Source organism: Ahaetulla prasina, chromosome 4 (genome assembly GCF_028640845.1).
Source record: "Ahaetulla prasina isolate Xishuangbanna chromosome 4, ASM2864084v1, whole genome shotgun sequence".
In the NCBI taxonomy this organism is placed as follows: Eukaryota; Metazoa; Chordata; class Lepidosauria; order Squamata; family Colubridae; genus Ahaetulla; species Ahaetulla prasina.
The window spans coordinates 127,855,708-127,871,512 of record NC_080542.1 but is presented as its reverse complement, the minus strand read 5'-3'; the positions used below and the strand labels follow the sequence as shown (position 1 = coordinate 127,871,512).

At 37.4% G+C, this 15,805-nt stretch overlaps 1 protein-coding gene across 11 annotated transcripts in view; it reads right to left on the bottom strand.

Moving 5' to 3' along the window:
• The window catches only part of SVIL (supervillin), a 186,749-nt gene that overhangs the window by 117,351 nt on the left and 53,593 nt on the right, over positions 1–15,805 (bottom strand). For 8 of the 11 annotated variants that reach the window (XM_058184309.1, XM_058184300.1, XM_058184307.1 and 5 more), the window contains one exon: positions 10,173–10,255. Coding sequence is in view for 1 of the 11 variants with exons in the window: in XM_058184301.1 (XP_058040284.1) it covers positions 6,303–6,324 (22 nt within the window). In the remaining 10 variants the exon portion in view is untranslated. Of the gene's footprint in view, positions 1–6,302; positions 6,455–10,172; positions 10,256–15,805 lie in introns of those variants that run through there. The other 3 variants (XM_058184301.1, XM_058184312.1, XM_058184311.1) reach the window with 3 other exon arrangements.

The following is a 15,805-nucleotide window of genomic DNA, read 5'->3' as shown; positions in this document are numbered from 1 at the left end:
CTCACAACAGCAATTCTGTAGACAGGTTTTTCTGAGAGTGAACTTGCATAGCATCACCAATTAAGGTATTGATTTAGGACTAGACAGACCTGGAGATCTAAACCTGGGTCTAACCAGTGGGAAAGCAACATTTTAACTACTTATAGTACACAGGTTCTGGCATGTGCCACCCTAGTGGCCAAACAAAAGGGTTGCAATTTGTAATCTTGAAGTCTGTGTGTGTGTATTTTTAAAGCAGCAGGGATTCCTTTATCGGTGTGAAACTAATAGAGGATACAAGGCACTGGGTCACTAGACAGTGACAGAACATGGCTTGAGATATTTCTGCTCACTTGAGAGTCAGGAAGAGCAAATTCTTACTGCCTATGCCACATTCCAAGGATACAGCAGTGTCTACCTGTAGCATTCTGCTATCAGTCATTGAGTCTCTTCTCCACTCAAATGTGAAATTTGAAAGATTTGACTATGGAAAGACTGGATATCTGGAATCCACCCCAATTCAAAACATCTGCATTTGACATAAAAATGGTTTGTATTTAGGAAACTCTAAATAAGCTTTTGGCTACAAATCCCAATTTTATGAAACAGCATGGTGTGTTGTTTGGGGATGATGGCAGCTTTACTTCAACAAACATGAAAGTGCTATTTTAGGAAAGGGCGACCTAGGAAGAAAGCAGTATATCTATTGTAGAAGCTGTCTTAGCTTTCTCCACTTAGATATACAGTACCGACAACACATCAGTCTGTTGATGGCTTTAAGAATGTCTGGGCTTAAGATATAAATTTCTTCCATAAGAATCTTTCCATGTTTTCTGATCTTAAAAGCACTTTGATTTAAGCTCTTTCCTCTGAGAAATTTTTTTTCTGATCTCCTTTTTTCTGTTATTTTTCTTAATAAGCTTTTTAACTCTGACCTTTTGGTTCACCTTAATTTCTTAGTTCATCCATTTAGGCTTTATACATGAATTACATGCTTTTAATGTTGCAACTGTTAGCTGTTAGTGAACCTTTTTTCTCTTTGCTCACTTCGAGGAATATAATTGTCTAAATAGAATAAATGAAGATGGGATTTGTACTATAGCTTTTAAAACAAGACAAAAAAGGGCTATACAGGTAGTCCTCAAATTATAACTATTCATTTAGTGATTGTCCTAAGTTACAATGGAATTGGAAAAAATGACTTATGACCAGTGTTCACGCTTAAGGCCCTTGCAGCATCCCCCATGGTTATGTGAACAAAATTTGTGCACTTGGGAACTGTCATGTACTTATGACTGTTGCAGTTTTTCAGAGTTACATGATCCTCTTTTGTGACCTTCTGACAACAAAGTCAATGGGGAAGTAACAACTGTGATACTAATTTAATAACTGCAGTGATTCACTTAACAACTGTGGCAAGAAAGGTCATAAAATGGAGCAAAATTCACTTAACAATTATCTCTCTTAGCAACAGAAATTTTGGGCTCAATTGTGGTTGTAAGTCAAAAACTATCTGTTAGCGGTAAGGGAAATACGGGGGGACCTAGATCAGAAGAAAAAGAGAGATGGATGTATTGAAATAGTTTCTATAAAAATTCAGTATAATATGTTGCCAATTGAAACAGAAGAGCACTCTAGGATAAAGAAGAGATGGAAAAAAAATTTAAGCTATAATTAATTTACAATCAGATTAAAAGTAAAATCTAGAGGTCTTTTGCCTCATGTATGGACAGCAGCATGAAAGCCCCTTAGGGCAATGTCTATACCTGATTAGCCACAGTATGAACAAGGCCAGATGAAGGCGAGTGAGCAAGCAATCTACCTGGGCCTCAGAAGGTGTTAAGGGCTCTGTTACTTGGTTTTACTATTATTTGATTAATCCTCATTGCAACTATGTATATTTGTTTTTATTCTTTCAATGTTTTTAATGGCTTTATCATTTTAGAATTGTAAGCCACCGAGAATCACTTGGTTGAGTTAGGCAACTACAGAAATTGAATAAATAATATAAATAAATAACAAATTCACCGTATAGCAGGGATGGTGGTGGCTGGAGGGGCATGGCCAGGTGTGTGACATCACTCATTTTGGTGGCGCCTGTAGTGGCATGAGCGCTCAGCATGTGAAAATGGGCTCCTGGGACCTGTTTTCAGCCTCGATAGCCTCCAGCACTCTGCCACTTTTTTCTTCTGAAAAAAGAGCTCGGAGGAGTGTGCTCTGTTTTTGCTAGCAAAGGCACCGCTGGCTGGTCCTTCACTGTTTCCAGGGCAGCCCAGTGGACCAGATTTAAGCACCCTGCAGGCTGGATTCAGCCCATGGGCCTTGAGTTTGACACCCATGTCCTATAGCATCCATTTACACTGCACTGAAGCAGTTCTCCTTTTGCATGCATGCAAAAGACAATCAACTATTGGAGTATTAAGAAATGTATAGTATAGCCCATCTTCACATACAATCCTGCATAGAGGTATGCATGCAATTATTGGAAGAAAACAAGTTTATGTGAATACAATAGTGTCTCAATGTTCTCATCTTCAAAATATTGGCTTTTTAGAATTCTGTTTTGTAGTTTATCACCATAACTACTTTTCTGGTAAGTGTGTTTTACAAAGGACTGATTTCATTTTCCACTTAGCTAATAGGTTTACTTGTCATGCTAATATATTTAGTATGTCAAATGTTTCATTGTTCCACATTTCTATAGCAGATCTACAAGACAGAACAAGTTCTTTTTTAAAAAAATCATAATATAGATACATAAAAACAGGAAGGCAGATGTGCTACAATAGCCTATCTAGGAGATCTAATCTGTTGGTATTTGAATAAAAATTGAACTTAGGGCATCTTAGAGCATAGTTTACTTTTATTCACCACATTAAGTTAGGATGTCATGCAGTATTTATATGAATATATGTGTGTGCTGCTAGTCTTGTATTAAGAAATGAATGACCCGGTTATAAAACGACCAGAATATTAAGGGCTATGTTCCATAATAAATGCTTTTGTTCTTGTTCTTTGTTTTTTTTAACTTTATTCATTTCCTTTCCCAGAAATGCCAAATGAGGGAGAACAAATGGTTGATTGTCACTGCCAATTGCTCTAAACTATTTAATTTGGGCTTAACATGTTACATGTGCATAGTTACTATAGTCTTTGAATCATGATTTTGGACTTAATATGTTATGTAAACTAGCCAATTATTCAGAAGCTGTTACTCAATGAACCCAACCAACTATGGTTCATTCACCAAACCATGGTTAAACATAGTATAATTCAGCATACTGTGCTAAACCAGATTTCTTGTGATTTCTGAGTTGACATAATCTGGTTTAGCACAGTATGCTGAATTATAAGAGTTCAGCATAACATACCGTAATTTAAGTTTAATGAGAATAAAAAGTGTACTTCTAACAGTTCAGAGGGGATAGTTCTTATTCATCTTATATACATGTTAATAAAGGCCATGCAAATCTTCCACTATAAATACTAACTCCCCCCATGCTATATTTAATCTGGTGTATCTCATCGGTATTTAAAGGCCAACACATTTATCATTAATTGTAACACACTTCACACAAAAAAGGCATTGAGGAAAACATTCCATCCATAATGAAATTTATCCAATACAAACACAAAAAGAAGAAAACAGATTCAAAACATTTTGAATGACTGACATGCACAAACTCGGGACAAAAAAAAATCTTCATTCGCATAACAAGCTGACAAAGCTCAAACATTCTCAAACAACTGGCTTTGAACACTTTTGCTACCAAACATTTCAAGAAAGTAGAAATTACTTACTTCAAAAGTCTTGGTCTTGTTTTTTTATAACCCTAGCTTATTTTTCTTAATTATAGGGGGAAAAAATCTTTCATGAAAGAAAAAGAAGACTCACTATTCTTAAACATTTAAATCCAGTGAACTAAGCTAAACTTCAGAAGAGGCTGCAGCGTCTACAAAAAATTATCTCAAAAGCAAATATTTAAGTCTAAGTGACACATCACGTAAGAAGTTACTAGCATATAGGCTCTGAAAGTATACTGTGACTGGCCAAGATGATTCAGTGCCAGATGAATTTAGAAAGGTGCTTTCCAATAGTGTGTGCGCACCAAATAAGAGTTCATGTGCAGAAGTTATACTCCAAGAACTAAAAGACTGGGCCAAAACATTAATGCAAAAACCTTCCTTTCAAATGTTGTCCAGCATCTGAAACTCTCAATAGAACAATTCTCTGGTTTAGCATTTCTATCCATCATTGGAATTCCTTCACAGACAACTATAGGCTCCCGAACTTTAGCCAAATGCAGGGTGGTAGCTTCACACAGGACCAACCTTTTATGGGCTGAACACTGGAGCTTTGATACCAGCTAATCTACCATAAATAGCTCTTGAAATGCAGAAGGATCAGGTCAGCTGTTATAACAGTCCTAGTCTGCAGCAAGTTCAAATCCTATTCCTCTGTCAAAATTTCCAATCTTAGTCTTTATTTCAAATGTGGGTGCACTTCCCCACTCGCCAAACAAAAAGTGAGGTGGGCGGGGAAAGTATCCTAAAAACCAAAAATGGGGAGGGTCAATTGCAGGGAAGAGATTAACAAGAGGAAAATGCTTCTTGGAAAGAAAAAAATACATATATGGTCTGCTTCATTTTAGTAAGCAGTTTAATACTTTCTGATCAGAATGATGTCTACTAAGTCACTTCATCGGGCTAATAGAAAATGGCTAATTCTTTCCCCTCCCTCTAGAATGCAGGGCCAAAAGATTGTGTATTGCAGAGAGCATCCCAAAGTTTAAGAAGCAGCTTTGTCATTAAAATCATTATTGGTAAAGGGAAGAAAATAACCAGAGAGCAGAATAGGAAAGAATGATTAACTCAAAGATACCGAGGCCAAATTAAAATACAATAGATCTTAAGGGAGACCTGTTATCCTGTGCAGTAAATAGTTTAAGGAATGCTGATGTTTCAACAAGCATGCAGTTATTCTATAGGATAAATCAGTTCAAGTCAGGGAATTTAATTCATTCAAACTTCAAAGAAATAACAAGAATCACACTAGTACTGTCTTCTTGTATTTATTAATACGATTTGTAGAAGTAACTCAGCACAAGTTGGAATCCAGATCACCAGCAATTAATAGTTTCTTGGGAGGAATATTGGGAACCACTTCATTATTTGTAAGTATTAATTGGTTAAACTTAATAATGTCATTTGTACAGGAACTCATTAAGCCCTCCCATTTTTCCCCACAACAATCTTGTCAAGGAGGATGGGCCAAGAGTGACAGGCGAAAAGTGAACGTCCCTGGCTGAAGGTGCCAATCTAACATCTTAACCATTATACCATACTGGTTTCATCTTTGAAGAGCTACTGAAAGTCACTCTTATTCCCTTTCTGACATAACTTCCAGGTTCCTTGAAGACAATAAAATAACATTAGCAAAATAATCTTTAACTGTGTTATTTAAAACTAAGTGTTATTAAAACAGAGCTCTGAGAAGTGTGCTTCAAAGCAACTGTGCTTAGAACTGTAACCTTATCCACTTTTATCCTACTGAACATTATGCACTTACTTTTAAGTAAATCCGTAAAACTTAGTGCTGGAACAATAATCATGTAAGCAAATGTAAGAAAAACGAAACTTGTATATTAGAACCAAGGAGTTTAATTAGGTATAAGTATTGTCTTCAGAAGACTCCTAAAGCAAGCACAAAATTATGCCTTTGTTCACAGCCATCTGCGAACATCTTTGTTCACAGCAAATGCGAATTCTTCATGACCATTTAACCAGAACAACATTTACTCATAACACACCCTCTGCAGTTTTGGAGAAGTCATTTGAAATGTTTCTAGTAACCCAAGTTGCTATTACAACTGTCCCCTTCTTTTTTAAAAAAAAAAAAAAGTATTCAGCATTAAATTAAAAAAAAAAGTTTTCATAGCCACCCAATAACCTGTATCAAGGGATTTGCAACATCCACCAGACTTCACAGCATGCTGTTAAAATTTCCCTTATGCCACACGCTGCTTCTTTGGAATTTCTTAATGCTTAACACAGATGACTCTCTATGAAATAAATCAGAGCCACGGCTTGATCTGAGAGAGTGCTTTTGCCTGCCTGCCAATACCTCCCATCTCACTTCTAGCTCCATTAAAAATGGCATATTGCAGGGATGAAGGTCCCCCACAAGGATTTCACATGACATACTCCACAGATACTCTTTAAGCCAATCACACACTAATTAGGGTGTAGGCACGGATTTCCTTTAGAGAGCAACTGAAATGAGCACATTTGCTTGTATTTCCCCCACCGGTTAAAAATCTTACCCGATTCCATTGTTAGGATCATAATTCCACTTCTTTCTCTCTCTCTCTCTCTTTCACCCTCTCACTTTCAGGGTCAAGCTTTACTTATCCAGGGCATGTGAGCGATTCAGAGACACAGCTTCGCTTTGTTTGAGCTTATATCTTCTGCCTCACTCTCCCCTCCTCCCTTTGGTGTGAGGAGGGTGGAGGAGAGAAAGGAGGAAAACACTGCCTGTACCCTCGCGGCCAGGCCATCTCGATTGGCTCATTCACAAACAATTCTAATAAGCGCATTCATGTTTCCCCGAGAGCTTGAAATGATCCAGAGAGGCATTTTTGGACTGCCTTGTTTGCAACTTGCGGAGCTAGAAGTTAAAGCGCATAGCCAACAATTGTCTTTCAAGCAGCTTCTCTCCAGAAGGGCTAATCACTGACTGAACACAAAACCTTGTCACTTCCCCAACACTACCTAGACAATAAATGCAGGTTCCACAGCTACACCCCAGTTAGGAGGATGCCACCTCTTTCAGGAGAAGGTTTAATATTGTTAACTTGCTCAGGAAGCTTTAAAATGGTACCTAAGGGCATCACAGGCAGCGTATAATTTGAGATTGGACTTAGGCCCAGAACCAGCTTTCCATGTCAAGACTTGGCTTTGGCACACAACCTATAATCAACGTTTCCTCAAGGATGTCTGGCAGAGGAGATTTTGCTGTGAGTACTTTATCTGTTTACAGAGGTTGTAATGATGCAAAAGGGTGTGGTTGGTGTGATTTTCCATCTGGATTAGGGGAAGAGATGGGTGCTATTTTTTCGGCTTGTTTGGATTTATTATCTACTTAGCAGATAACATCCCCTGGCTGACTTTTGAAATGTTAAGCATCAGATCTGCTTAATATTTAGATAGGAGACCATTAAGAAAGAAAAAAGCTGGATACTAAAGTTGGAAGAGGAAAAAAAAAATTCCAGAAAACAATTGCCAACCTCTTCTCCATTGTTTCCAAAAATACATGAACCAGTTGACTTTTTTTTATTTTTTAAGATTAGCTTAGTTTTTACTATGCCAGTCATGGTAAGAATTAAGAAGCTATGTCATTTTCAGTTGTTCCATAGAAATTTGGGGAAGAGAGAAAAGAAAGGGAAGGGAGGTCGGAGGCCGAGAAGCAAAGAACATTCCTTCTCCATGGTTCTTACTAGGTTCTGAAGATGATCCTTTTTGGAAAACAGGTTGATTCTCATCCACAAACAAGATTACACATATACTTTTTAGGAAGTTCTAAAAGCCTCACATACAGTTGTGTGGAAAAAGTACCATATTTTTCAGAGTATAAAACACATATAAGACGTATAGGACTTTTCCCCAAAAAAGAGGATAGAAATGTTGTTGCATCTTATACATTGAATACAGCCATTTTTGGCTTCCTGAAACCTTGCCCCATGAGTCCCGTTTGTGCCAAAAACAGGCTCATTTTTTGCAAAAACAGGATGCACAGAGGGTTTGGGAGGCCTGCAGAGTGTTCCTGGGGGCTGTGGAGGGCAAAAACACGATGTATGCCGGGGGGAGGCCAAAAACAGACCTGTTTTTCACGAAAATGGGATGTGCGGAGGGTTTGGGAGGTCTGCGGAGTACTCCTGGGGGCTGGGGAGGTCAAAGTCTCCCAAACCCCCCACGTGTCACATTTTTGCCCTCCCCAGCCCCCAGGAGCACTCTGCATGCCTCCCAAACTCTCTGCACATCCTGTTTTTGAAAAAACTGGCCATTTTTTTTGCAAAAACCGGATATTCAGATGGTTTCGGAGGCCTGCAGAGTGCTCCTGGGGGCAGAGGAGGGCAAAAACTATTTTTTTCTTGTTTTCCTCTTTGAAATCTTGGTGTGTCTTATACTCCGTGCGTCTTATAGTCCAAAAATATGGTGTACCCCATTGAAATTTTTGACTGGTTCAACACATGTTGGTATTTATTTATTTATTTATTTCATTTCAAACATTTATTTACTTCTTTATTTACCACCTTTATTATTTTATAAATAATTCAAGGTGTCAAATACAGGTACTCCTCGAGTTACAACCACAATTGAGGCCAAAATTTATATTGCTAAGTGAAACATTTGCTAAATGTGTTTGCCTCGTTTTACAACTTTTCCAGCCATAGTTGTTAAGTAAATCATTGCATTTGTTAATAACATGGTTGTTAAGTGAATCTGGCTTCCCCATTGACTTTGCACAGAAGGTCACAAAAGCTGATCATATAACCATGCAACCGTCATGAACAAGAGTCAGTTGCCAAGCACCTGAATTTTGATCACATGACTGTGGGGGTGCTGCAACTGTTGTAAGTATGAAAAATGATCATAAGTCCCTTTTTTCAGTGCCGTTGTAACTTTTAATGGTTACTAAATGAACTGTTGTAAGTCAAGAACTATCAATACACATAATACTCCTTCTCCTTCTATTTTCCCACAGCAACGATGTAAGAAGAGTTAGGCTTAGAGAGAACCATTTGTTTTTATGCCTTGGAGAACTTGCAATACTTTCTGCTATCAGTATTATGAATAGAAACGAGAACAGCAATATTAATGGTCATTATGAACAGAAGTATTAATTTTTAAGGAGTAACAAACAGGTCCATAGAAGATAGCTTTGGCATGAAAGCATCCAAGACTGAGTCTTCTTATGTGGATTGCTCGTAAACTAATTACAGGTTTCTCCAAGTTTTACATTCATTTCCATTTTCTTATAACTTCATAATTTTGCCTGTATGAAAGTTATAGTTTTATCCATGTTCATTGAATGCAATTTAAAAATGTTTGGGAGCAATCTATATCACAAAGTAAGGCCATGCTGTTATGCTGAGACACTATATGTATCTACCCTAACATTACGGAAAATATTGTAGGAAACACTTCCATTGCTCCTCAATGTAAAATATGCTATACAGATAAATAAAAATAGAAGGGTGCCCTATTTTATGTTTCAGATTCTTTGTCTGAAAGCCAGAACTCATTCTTTAGTAGCCAGTTTGCTATAGGATAAAACTCCTTGCCATATTACTGCATTCATTGGTGAAGCTTCACTAAGAAATTCAATAATTAGCAGTGAAAATATCCAGTCCATTGAGAAGGAAGTAGGACAAAACCTTGCATTATATGATCAATACAGGTAGTACTTGGCTTAGAACTGTAATAGAGCCTATCCATCCTGGACATAAGGCATGAAGGTGCTAAAATGATTTTGCAGTGGTCATTAAGTGAATCACTGCACTTGTTAAGTGAATGCCACAGTCATTACCAAACCAATGGTTTCCCAAAAAAACTGGAATTTAGAGCCAATTTTCAACAAAACAATCATAAACGGTTGTCATGTGACTGGAGGACATTGCACATGCCCAAAATGAGGCTATATTGCCAAACACCCAAAGTTCAGTCATGTGACTGTGGGAGGGCATGTGCAACTATGGAACTTCAAATCTGGGTCATAAACAGCCTCCAAATATATCCACCGTAACTTTGAAAAGTCGCTAAGTCAGGGACTACTCCGCATAGTTATCATGTGACTTATAGGTCAATTTTTACATCTGTTTGTTTGATTCAAGAACTGAATTAATTATGCAATGAATCTTCCTTGTAATCAGTGATGGGTTTCTACTGGTTCGCCCTGGTTCGGAGAACTGGCAGTGGCGGTGGCAGGAGGCTCCGCCCACCCACCCAAACATTATCACAGACACTCGCAGAAGCACTGCCCACGTACACTCACAGTTCCAAACCGGTAGTGAAGGTAAGTGGAACCCACTACTGCTTGTAATGTATTCAAAAAGTAAAGTTATGGACAAAATTGTTATGTTTAACATTTGAGGTCTATTGCTTTTAAAAGACACCTTTGTTAATAAGCTCACCTTAACAGTTGTTCCTGACTGCCCAGAAGACAGCGACTGATATCGATTCTCTGGATAAATTTTCAGTCTGAAGTTACTTTTTCCTAGAGGAAATAAAAAACATATGATCATTAAAGGGACCATCAAGTCAAATAAAATAATTATTATCTGTTTGAACTTAAGGGGTGACTAATGTAGAGCTTTGTTAATATCCCATCATACCATGGAGCCACTTATGATCACAGTAAGAAGCAGATCTAACACACGTTAGGAAACATGGCCTGTTCCAAGAGGTAAACATCTTAAAGAGATAATTTAAGCATCTTACAAAAAAATATCTGAAATTTTATGAATGCAAAGAACAGTGCACGATGTTGAAGTCCTCAAACAGATACGGTTAAAGGTGATGATCTGAAAGATTAACAGTTTGATGTTGAGAGTACATGAGATCATGCTAATAAAAGCAACGTGAATATACAACCAACCCTTTCTGAATTCTGAACTAAGATTGTAGAGCTCAAACAGAGAAGATGACTCCCAAGAAGATCAATGTGCACAGACTCTTATATCATAGATCATAATTTGAATATTTGGCAAATATGTTGAAGCAATGGCAGGGCATTTCACATATGGTATTCTTCACCTGGAAGTTGTATTCTGGTTTTGTTTCTTTACTTATAACAGGATAACCTAGTTGGAAGAGACTTGGGAGAAGAGGTGGGTTTCAGCAGGTTCTGACCAGTTCTGGAGAACTGGTAGCAGAAATTTTGAATAGTTCGGAGAACCTGTAGTAAAAATTCTGACTGGCCCCGCCCACATTTATTCTCTGCCTCCCAAGTCCCAACTGATCGGGAGGAAATGGGGATTTTGCAGTAACTCTCTCCTGGATTGGGGAGGGAATGGAGATTTTGCAGTATCCTACCCCTGGAGTGAGGTGGGAATGGAGATTCTACAGTATCCTTCCCCTGCCACACCCACCAAGCCATGCCACGCCCACAGAACCAGTAGTAAAAAAATTTGAAACCCACCACTGCTTTGGAAGTCTTGTAGTTCAACTCCTGCTAAAGCAAGAAACCCTACACCATTTCAGACAAATGGTTGTCCAAACTCTTCTTAAAAACTTCCAGTGTTGGAGCACCCACAATTCTAGAGGCAAGTCATTTTTCTGATTAATTGTTTTGTCAATAAATTTTTCCTTAGTTCTAGTTTGGTTCTGTCCTTGATTAATTTCCATCAGTTGTTTCTTCTTTCTGCCTTCAGATGCTTTGGAGAATAGGTTGATTCCCCTTCTTCTTTGTGGCAGCCTCTGAGATATTGGAACATTGCTATATTAGGTATTGGAATATTGTTTAGATATTGGAACACTGCTATATTATCAGCAAAGAACCTCTTACAAGGCCTTCTTCCAAGAGAGATACTGAAGAAAAATATGAAAAATGAATTTTAAAAATCTACAAGAGAAAAATAACAGCTTTTTTTTTTTGGTGATTTGACTCAGTAAGAAATCTGTATAGAAACTCTAGCCTCCCTCTGAAGCAGTTCCTCTCATTATACAATGACCTCTAGTGTGCTGAGAAAGTATCACATTTATTGCTTTATAAGTAACTCAAGGCAATGAACATATATATATATAACTTTTTACCTCTCCTATTTTCCATACAACAACAACCCAGTCAGATAGGTTGGGCTGAGAGGGAGGGACTGGCCCAAGGTCACTAGGGAAGTACTTTGCTGAGGAACACTGCTATATTAACAGCAAAGAACCTCTCTTACAAGGCGTTCTTCCAAAACAGATACTGAAGAAAAATATAAAAAATGAATTTTAAAAATCTATAAGAGAAAAGTAACAGCTTTCTTTGAGTGATACACCTAAATTAGTCCAACATCTTCATAGCTATACCACACAAAAGATCATTTACATTTCAAAAAACCTGCATAAGGCTGCATATGTGTCTTAGTATATTCAGAAGTAAAAAAACCCTAAATGTATGGATCTAGGTAAGCCAATGATTTGTATAAAGTGAAATACTGAGGTAATACTGTAGCTCTAGCATTTAGACTTATATACCGCTTTACAGTGCTTTACAGCCCTCTCTAAGTGGTTTACAGAGTCAGCATATTTCCCCCAACAATCTGGGTCCTCATTTTACTGATCTGGGAAGGATGGAAGGCTGAGTCAACCTTGACCCTGGTGAAATTTGAACTGCTAAATTGCAGGCAGCCGGCAGTCAGCAGAAGTAGTCTGTAGTACTGCATTCTAACCACTGCATCACCGCAGCTCATAAACAAAAATATGCAAAATGGTGCATGCACAGAGCAGCCAGTCAGGGATGGATTGTCCCCTCCCCCTGTCAAGAATTTTATCCTGGCAAGCCCTTGCAGTATTTGGGCTGGGTGCAGATGTTCTTCCATGGATGCCATTGTAAGAAAAACCAACGCTATGGACAGTGAAGTATTAGAACAGCAAAGAAGAGATGAAGTAAAGGAAGACATTGGAAAGGCTGACAAAAGGGGCAGTTTGGATGCACCATGCTTGAATTCAAACATGGCGGTGGCAGGGAAGGGAAGTATGGGACAGGTCACCTTAGAATACCGGCACTACTGGATTTAGGTCACTTTTGGGAACAGTCTCCAAACTAATGATGTGTTCAACTGAAAGAGATACGGGAGAATCTCTCCAGCCTTTAAAATGTGATAATGTCACATCTGTAAATGTCTTAAGTGGGATAGGAAGAAAAATAATAATACAAAAGTTAAGAGAAAGCTGCAGCTGCTAGTGCAACCTGTGTATGCCTTATTGATAAAATTACAGAAATTATTCATTTTTATTTGGAAAGCAAGTGAAGGAGAATGAGGAATAAAGCTAATGCATATATGATAATAAAGTTTCCCTTGAGCTGGCCATGGTCCATAACTTTTTCTGAATAATAACACAGAACTGCCTTTCGTCCAGATTTTTTTTTTTTTTTTTTAGTTATTCAAGCCACTTTGCAATTCTGGCATTTATCGGTGGTTTCCCACCCAAACACCTAGGTCCAATCATATTTATCTTTTCTGAGATCAACCAAGACTGGCTAAGTGCTCCATCATCTGTTGCAACATAAATCACATAAGGATGAGAAAATATAGAACAAAAATCCTTATACCCTACTAAAGGATGGTAACCCTGTGGAAGAAATATATTGCCTGTTCATCCAACCAAAGTAATTGATAATAAGTCACATTCCCTTTTATACCTATTCAATATTTAACCTTCACATGTAACGAAAAACCACTATCAATACATCTAGCCTCCATTCTCAATATCCCAACTTCACTTGCAACTTTACTATCTCTCTGATCTGCAATCCTATCTTAGAAAATGTTTCTTTCCAAATCCTATAAAAACCAGGAAATGCATATTTTGTTTCTGTTTGTAATAGAATGCTTTCACAGCAGAAGATATCAATAAAGTATTTTACAATAAAACTGTTTACTAAGACTGTATTACTATTATTATTCTCATCCTATTACCTATCTCCTTTTCAACTATAACTTCATTGCTAGAATCGTTACGATTTGTTTTAGTTTCCTAGTATGATTTATCTTGATTGCTTATTTAGTATCCTATGACTATAGCTAAATCTTATGATTGATGATGAATGTATTTATGATAACGATGATCATGATTTATTCACATATCTTTTATATACACGGAGAACTTATGCAGCAAAGAAAAATTTCTTATGTGTCCAATCACATTTGGCCAATGAGAATTCAATTGAATTCAATTCAATTCAATTCAATTCTAGTCTACTCTACTCTACTCTAAAGGTTAAGGAACATCTTGCTTGATACAGGCTAGCTCAGAGAGCAAACAAACAGCTTGAAAAGCTTCACTATAGATGCTACTGACTGCACTATCACCAGTATTAATTAAAAAATGGCAAAGTAAAAGGTGATAGGATCACTTGTTTCGAGAAACAGCAGGCTTTCCAAGCAAAGCACCAGATGCCAACTGTCTATTCTTACTTAATATCACAAGCAAAATAGTTATCTGCCAGCCACATGGAAATCTTTAAACATAACCATCTGGCCAAAACTTGAGCATTAATCTATTTCACATTACTACAATGATTTACTTCAGTTTAAGCTTCAAAGAGAATCTTAAAATATAATTGGGGAAACATAAACAAACTTAACCAGATGCAGAGTTGGTCCAATCATACACTAAGACAGAATTGCTATACATTCTGGCTTATGTTCATAAACTGTATGTTGGACATATTCACCTGTTGCTTTTACATAGTTCTGTCTGCCAGAGTGGAAAAAATCAAAAGTACTAGCTTATTTGCTACTACAGATAATTCTCGTTTAATGACTGGTCATTTAGTGATCAAAGTTACAACAGGCCTCCCAGAGTTACTTTTGACCTAGTTCTGATGGCCACACTTCTCTCTACAGTCATGTGATCATATTTTGGGCATTTGGCAACCGGCTCACGCTTGCACCCATTTTCAGCATCTCACAGTTTCCATGTTTATTTCTGGTTTCTAGCAAAAAATGGCCATTGAAGAAAATTGGTTTGTTTAGTGATCATGATGTTCATTTAATAACTAACATTCACTTAGCGAGTGACGGAAAAAAAAAAAGATATACAATCCATCATGGTCATGTGGTGAGCCACATAACAATGTCCATAACTTACAACCATAATTTCAGGCTCAATAATGGTCATAAATCAAGAACTACCTGTAGATTAGGATTAGGTTTTCTAACCTGTACTTGTCAAAGAAGCTGGAGTCTGTTCTTGGCTTATAATTTTCTGATAAGGTTCAGAGTGACAAGCCAGGAATTCATGTATGACTATAAAGCCAAATCATCATTTTAATATGTCTTAAGTTTGTTAAATCATTATGACAGGAAGAAAGACTAGGAGCACCAGCATGTGCCAGTCCACTGCTTGTGAAGAATAAACCCATAATTCACAGCACTGCACACTGACCTAATAATTTATTGAAGGTTCTCCATAATCCTTGGCATTCTCTTGCAATTCTTTTTGGTTGGTCTATCATTCACTATTATTTTTCAATTTTATACAAATTGATGAATGCCATTTTCTACCAGTCCAAACAACAGGTTAGAAGCTTGGTTGATCAATGAAGAGACTATTGTGGTCTTCAGGCATGTATTTTGGCAGGAATGACAGACCTGGTAATTACCAAAAAGTACCCACATTTCCAGTGAGCAATTATGAAGATGTGTCTGTAAAAATTTTGAAATCCAGATAAAAGAATCTATGTGGGGGCAGGAAACCACAATCACAAAAGTTGCTTTGATTGTGTTTTTTGTACAACATGACTGATTACTGCTCCAAAGGAACAATGTAATGAGGCTTTGAAAGAGCATTTCCTTCCTAAAAGTGATCAAAATACATTCCATTGAAATTAGTACAACTCACTTTAAAAATAAACATGGTCACCAAGAGTCAAAGGAAATTCAGGGGAATATTTACCAATCAATCAGTTTATAGTTTGCCCTGTTGCCTAATAATAATCTAGTGAAACATTTTTTTTATTCCACTTGCTTGCAAAACTGAGCAACCTTTAAAAGGCTTACATTCTTTTCAGCCTTTGCTTAATATGTCAGAGCTAAGAACAAGTTACAGATGTCTT